The sequence below is a fragment of the Dreissena polymorpha genome, chromosome 4 (genome assembly GCF_020536995.1).
Source record: "Dreissena polymorpha isolate Duluth1 chromosome 4, UMN_Dpol_1.0, whole genome shotgun sequence".
NCBI classification, from domain to species: Eukaryota; Metazoa; Mollusca; class Bivalvia; order Myida; family Dreissenidae; genus Dreissena; species Dreissena polymorpha.
The window spans coordinates 81,938,638-81,946,208 of record NC_068358.1 but is presented as its reverse complement, the minus strand read 5'-3'; the positions used below and the strand labels follow the sequence as shown (position 1 = coordinate 81,946,208).

Below are 7,571 nucleotides of genomic sequence, written 5' to 3'. Positions count from 1 at the left end.
TTCCAGAAATAATGGACATTTACTTACTGTGAAACCATTATTAATCGTCAGGCATTAATTTTCATAAATTTCGTCAGTCGACCGATCGGTGAATTTAAGATCATAACGAACAATCATGCTCTATGTTTGAACAAAAACAAACACCAAGTTGAACAATATTTCAAAACTTTACCGTAAACATTAGGCATTAAATTCCAACATAATCCATGCACACATTCACTGCTGTTTCGTAATCAAGATTAATCCGGTTTTGACACAAAGGGATGTAGATTACACAAGGTACTTAACTGACACGTGACACTTCTTTAAAACTCGTGTGCATTACAGCTGTATCGAATGCGTTGACTTCGTTTATGTAGAATGGAAATGAATTAGCGCTTATTGTTTATAACGTTATTACCCATTAGGTGCATTGTGTTTTTCAGGGGTGTTGCATATTAGCCATCACGCAGCGAATGCCGATGAAAGACAATGGATTTTTTTGTAAACCAAATGAAAAGATGACGATGTGTGATCAACATGCGTATTTATCCCAAATTAATAAAGAATATTTTAATTGCTGTTTGTTGTTTGATTGTTTTCGTTTAACCACACTTATTACTATTTTATATGTATCAATTTATTTATTTTTAAATTATTGACATTATTGATTTATATACCGGTAGTTTACTTTTTAAGAACAAACACACACATAGAGTTTCTAATTTTAATAATGATATCAGAACAAAAAAGCATTTTATTTGAAACAAAAACACACTTAACAAACTGGAACCTCTTTCGTATAACACAAACAGTTTTAAAACGGTATTGACAGCATTTTAATAAAAATCATACCAACTAGAACACATTCCCGATTGGCAATTGGCTTCGTTGTTACAAACACTCGTTAACGGTTATTCGATCCCACTTGTCCGCTAATCATAACAATGAACGTGTTAATGGCATACATTAAGAGGGCCCATTACTGTCCCTTGATAACAAAAGACTAGTTAATTGGCATGTGACAAACAGGCCCCACCTCCTGCAGTGATTCTCAAGTGTGTTCCCGCATTCGTACCACGATTTTTCGCAACTGCGATTGATCGCGAATATGTATTACACACAAATCGGATATTGACTGGCGCATTTTAAAAAAAATTCAAAATCAGAAATCGGCGAATTTAAGTGCTGACGAAATTGTCATTTTTATAAAAATGACGAAATTTTGTGCTGTCGAAAATAAATGGTTTCACAGTATATGTTTCCAGAAGACCTTCAAATGGTGCTTATTCGATTTGTATTGCATTGTATAGGAAATCAACCCTAATCACCCACACATACACACATCATAGGTTCTTAACAGGTTTTAATTTTTCTGTAAAAAGACTAAACCAAAGTCACTGCATAATGACAACATTTGAAGCAGCTTTTGTTCTTATATTTCTGTAACATAAGTATTTGATCACAATTTATATGCGCCCAGTTAACATTAACATGTGCTTTATGTGGTCTTAATTGCATCACAGGAGTTATGGGACACTAGTAATCTGCGTCCGGATACTTTTTAGGTCGTCATCGCCTCAATTAATTTATGAGCCCATATAAGTGCATTACAAATAAGCGCCCGAATACACTAGCGTGCATACTCATGCCTTATAGGAATGATGAAAGTGCCTCCGCTGCCGTAGCCGTAGCTGAAACGGATGCCGTTAATGGTGAAATTGAGTCCGCACCACTCCATTTTCTGAGATTCACCAACGGCCGAACCTTGGCCTACCTAATAACAAAATGACGTAATGGATTTGATGTTCGCATAACAAACAAGAGGTTTTGGATTTGAATACAACTCAGAGCGCATTCTCGGCATCTTTCAAACGACATTAGGTACTGGCTCTTCTCAGGAAAACAAGATTATAGAGTATCTATAAAAGCCTTTTTTGATATAATAAAGATGAAATAAAAAGGTAAAAAGATAATTGTAATTTTAGCGCGAGAAAGTCTACAAAAAGTGACATCGTATGAAACATTATTCTCATTTGAAGTTTATTTCCGGAAGATCAGTGGCTTTAAAATTTAATTAGACATTTATGTGAAATAACGTAATTTGATTTAATCAAAGGTCACATATCGGGTATTGCCTCGTTTAAGGCATATATTTGTTAATGTTTAATTTTATACAATTATACAGTTTTCAGAAAAAACCATATAATCTAGCTTATCGGAATTTACTTTCCTTATCATTAACAGTGCTGTTTCTTTAAAGGGTTAAAGAAGTCGTTTGCAAGCTTAAAATGTATGATGTCTTAGACAGTAAGGTTAAAAGTAATTTTGAAAAATATTTGAATGCCACTTACAGCGATAAAAAGGTTCATAGTATGTGTACCACGAAAGTTCAAGGCATGTCTCTTTCAGAATGCACTTCTCCCCAGACTGATGTGGCCCCTTATGCTATATGAAATACCTACATCCTCTGTCGAATGCTTGGAGAGAAAGATCAGCAAACACCTGCGCCGATGGCTGGGAATACCACCAAGCTTTACCAGCATCGGATTGTATGGGCGATCGAACCAGTTACAACTCCCGCTATCATCACTAGTGGAGGAGTTCAAAGTTGCAAAGACACGACTGGTAGTGACGCTCAAGCAATCGCAGGACAGTTCAATCCGAAATGCTGGGATTAAAACTAGGACAGGGAGAAAGTGGTCAGTAAGCCAAGCAGTCGAACAGGCCGAGAAAAGACTCCAGCAAAAAGACATTGTCGGCATCACAGCTGTAGGCAGACAGGGGCTAGGCAGCTCCAAGATAACATTATGGAGCTCTGCTGGAAACATGGAAAGGAGGAGAATGGTGCAAGATGAAGTCAGAGCAGCAGAAGAAGAAGACAGAAGAGCGAAAGCTGTGGCTATGGGTGCCCAAGGTGCGTGGACGAAGTGGACAACGACAGAAAGAAAACTGACCTGGGCTGATATTTGGAGCTACGAACCACTGAGGATAGCATTCCTGCTCAGATCAGTCTATGACCTGCTACCGTCACCCTCAAACCTGCACAGATGGGGTCTACAGGACCACCCCAAGTGCCAATTGTGTGACAAGACAGGAACCATGGAACATATTCTGTCATTGTGTACCACAGCCCTCACCCAAGGACGCTACAGTTGGAGACACGACAGTGTTCTTCAGGAACTCGCTGACAAGTTGGAGCGCGAGAGGACCAAGAAGAGGCCCAGACAGAAACCCCAAATGATTCAGTTCGTGAAGGAAGGACAAAAGGCGCCTAAAAACTGCAGCCTACCAGTTCTGTATTAGATGAATCTGATCAGTGGGAAATGTCTGTTGACCTGACGCAAAAGCTAGTGTTCCCGAACATTATCCAGACAACATTTAGGCCTGACATTGTGCTGTGGTCCACTAAAGATAAGTGTCTGATCATGGTTGAACTAACAGTCCCTTGGGAATCTCGTTGTGAAGAGGCCTTCGAACGGAAAAAGGCCAAGTATACATACCTGAAAGAACAGTGCAGAGAGAAAGGATGGCGAGTGTGGCTCTACCCTGTGGAAATTGGCACTAGAGGATTCCCAGCACAGTCGCTGTGGAGAATGTTCAGTGCCTTGGGCATCAAAGGAGCAGACAGGAAGAGAGCAGTGGGCAAACTGAGCCTAGCAGCAGAAAGGGCATCCAGTTGGTTGTGGATGAAGAGAGAGGAGAGGAGCTGGAAGCCTACCACCAACACGTAGTGTCTGATCAACACTGCGGGCCCGCCGCCTAGAGAGTGTCCTGTGATTAAAGGGCCGAAACAATTGTTGATAGGCGGTTCTCAGCTGATGAGGTTGGTGGTTTTAGCAGTACAGAACTGTATCTCGCTCATTTACTGTCCGGGAAACCGGTGACATTTGGGAAAGACCAGATGACAACCAAGAATAGTTTGGTGACACTTGGAGAGACAGGTGACCCCCAGGAACAGCCTGGACCGGGGCACAATGGGCTAGCACCCCTGAGTGCAGTCTCCGAGAGAGGACAACCCACATACAACAGCTACAGACTCGAACATTGAAGAATATCCTCAGAGTCTTCAGAGAGGGAGGGTGGAAGAAAGACTCAATAGGACGGATTTAACGGTAACGACACAGCTAGTTCAAACGACATTGACTGGAACACCGACTGTTGTTAGATGCAGGTGTGGCAAGGTCTACAAAAACCTCAGATGCCTACGAATCCACCAAGCCAGAACTGTGTGTGGTCAGAGAACTGAACAGCAACAGCGCGCAGGTTTGATCCCTGGTGAGACGCAGGAGGATCCTAGTCAGGTCACAACCCATAGTACTAGGGAACTCTCCGCTGCTGAACAGCTCACTGCCCAGACAAGGAGTGCTACTTCGACACTACCTGGCGAGATGAAGGATGAAGAGGACCCGCTTCTGGAATTACTAAGAGAAGAAGAACAAACTGAGCAAATACACGACCTGCCGCAGCCTAAAGCCAATCAGGCCCCAGTGGAACAACGACAACCAATTGACTGGCCGAAAACCACAGACAAAAGAGCCTGGAACGACTTAGACAAGGAGCTAGATGCCATACTGACATCCACCATGCAAGGACCAGTAGATAGGAAGTTAAAGTGCATGACAACTCTAGTCTACACGGTGGCTAAGGAGCGATTTGGCACCAAGAAAACACGTCGACCAAAGCCCCAGCAGACACCCAACAGGAGACAGAGTCGCATGAAACAGATAAGAGGAGAGCTGAAGAGGCTCAACAAGGCATACAAGAAGGCAAGTCAAGAAGAGAGATTGGGCCTCCAGCAGCTACGAGACATTCTTAGGAGAGAGCTACAGACTTTAAGGAAGGCTGAGAATGCCAGAACGGCGAGAAGAAGGGCACAAAAAAGAGAGCGGAGTTTGTATCTAACCCATACAAATTTTCCAAACAACTTCTGGACAAAGAAAGGTCAGGCCAATTAGAAACCAGTATGGCAGACATCGAGAAACACCTCAGACAGTTTCACTCAGATCCAGACAGGTTAATACCACTCGGGGATTGCCCAAGACTAGAACCTGTGGTACCCCCAACATCCCCACTGGAATGTAAAGAGCCCTCGCTCTTAGAGGTGAAAGAAGTTGTGAGGAAAGCGAGAATGGGATCAGCCCCAGGACCAAACAAGATACCATACAAGGTCTACAAGATGTGCCCTCTCCTGCTGCGTAGACTATGGAACCTACTTAAGGTGATCTGGAGGAAGGGGATAATTGCTGATGAGTGGCTACACGCCGAAGGTATATTTACCCCAAAGGAGAAGAACTCCAAACACATCAGCCAGTTCAGAACAATATCTTTGCTAAACGTGGAAGGCAAGATATTCTTCGCCATCTTAGCCAGAAGACTGACAACCTACCTTACCACAAATGGGTACATTGATACGACAGTCCAGAAGGGTGGAGTGTCAGGCTTCTCAGTGTGTGTGGAGCATACCAGTGCAATCAGCCAGCTCATTAGAGAAGCAAAGGTGAACAAATCAGACCTGACTGTAGTATGGCTAGACCTTGCAAACGCCTACGGATCTATTCCACATAAGCTCATCGAATCAGCCCTCCAGTACTACCATATCCCTGAACACATTCAAGGGATGATCAATGCGTACTTCAGTGGAATGAAACTGCGCTTCATGGTTGGCGAGAAGATGACAGCTTGGCAGAGACTGGAGAAGGGAATAGTGACCGGGTGTACCATCTCAGTTGTCCTGTTTGTGATGGGCATGAATCTCATAATCAACCCTGCAAACAAAGAAACCCGCGGGCCTAAGACATCTACAGGGTTACACCTGCCAACAAACAGAGGCTTCATGAACGATCTGACAGTGACAACACAGACACACATACAAGCAGAAAGTATTGGAGGAGGCAGCCACCTGGGCTAGAACGAATTTCAAACCCAAGAAGTCCAGAAGTCTGGTCATCAAGCGCGGATCAGTCACAAAACGGTTCACCCTACAAGTCCAAGGGGAAGACATACCATCAATTATGGACAGTCCCATAAAGTGCCTGGGCAAGTGGTTTGATTCGAGCCTTAGTGACAAAGCAAACGTAGAGCGCATCAGATCACAGCTCCAGGAAGGGCTGAAACAAATTGACAAATCCGCTTTACCAGGAAAGTTCAAGGCATGGCTCTTCCAGAATGCACTTCTCCCCAGACTGATGTGGCCCCTTATGCTATATGAAATACCTACATCCTCTGTCGAATGCTTGGAGAGAAAAATCAGCAAACACCTGCGCCGATGGCTGGGAATACCACCAAGCTTTACCAGCATCGGATTGTATGGGCGATCGAACCAGCTACAACTCCCGCTATCATCACTAGTGGAGGAGTTCAAATATGCAAAGACACGACTGGTAGTGACGCTCAAGCAATCGCAGGACAGTTCAATCCGAAATGCTGGGATTGAAACTAGGACAGGGAGAAAGTGGTCAGCAAGCCAAGAAGTCGAACAGGCCGAGAAAAGACTCCAGCAAAAAGACATTGTCGGCATCACAGCTGTAGGCAGACAGGGGCTAGGCAGCTCCAAGATAACATTATGGAGCTCTGCTGGAAACATGGAAAGGAGGAGAATGGTGCAAGATGAAGTCAGAGCAGCAGAAGAAGAAGACAGAAGAGCGAAAGCTGTGGCTATGGGTGCCCAAGGTGCGTGGACGAAGTGGACAACGACAGAAAGAAAACTGACGTGGGCTGATATTTGGAGCTACGAACCACTGAGGATAGCGTTCCTGCTCAGATCAGTCTATGACTTGCTACCGTTAGCCTCAAACCTGCACAGATGGGGTCTACAGGACCACCCCAAGTGCCAATTGTGTGACACGACAGGAACCATGGAACATATTCTGTCATCGTGTACCACAGCCCTTACCCATGGACGCTACAGGTGGAGACACGACAGTGTTCTTCAGGAACTCGCTGACAAGTTGGAGCGCGAGAGGACCAAGAAGAGGCCCAGACAGAAACCCCAAATGATTCAGTTCGTGAAGGACAAAAGGCGCCTAAAAAACTGAAGCCTACCAGTTCTGTATTAGATGAATCTGATCAGTGGGAAATGTCTGTTGACCTGAAGCAAAAGCTAGTGTTCCCGAACATTATCCAGACAACATTAAGGCCTGACATTGTGTTGTGGTCCACTAAAGATAAGTGTCTGATCATGGTTGAACTGACAGTCCCTTGGGAATCTCGTTGTGAAGAGGCCTTCGAACGGAAAAAGGCCAAGTATACATACCTGAAAGAACAGTGCAGAGAGAAAGGATGGCGAGTGTGGCTCTACCCTGTGGAAATTGGCACTAGAGGATTCCCAGCACAGTCGCTGTGGAGAATGTTCAGTGCCTTGGGCATCAAAGGAGCAGACAGGAAGAGAGCAGTGGGCAAACTGAGCCTAGCAGCAGAAAGGGCATCCAGTTGGTTGTGGATGAAGAGAGAGGAGAGGAGCTGGAAGCCTACCACCAACACGTAGCGTCTGATCAACACTGCGGGCCCGCCGCCTGGAGAGTGTCCTGTGATTAAAGGGCCGAAACACTTGTTGATAGGCGGTTTTCAGCTGATGATGTTGGTGGTTTTAG

At 44.5% G+C, this 7,571-nt stretch overlaps 1 protein-coding gene across 1 annotated transcript; it reads left to right on the top strand.

Annotated features, from left to right (window-relative positions):
• The first annotated feature begins 5,993 nt into the window (after positions 1-5,993).
• On the top strand, positions 5,994-7,016 carry LOC127878547 (uncharacterized). The gene has a single exon (XM_052425078.1). The coding sequence runs from the start codon at positions 5,994-5,996 to the stop codon at positions 7,014-7,016; it is 1,023 nt and encodes a 340-aa protein (XP_052281038.1).
• Positions 7,017-7,571: the final 555 nt, after the last annotated feature.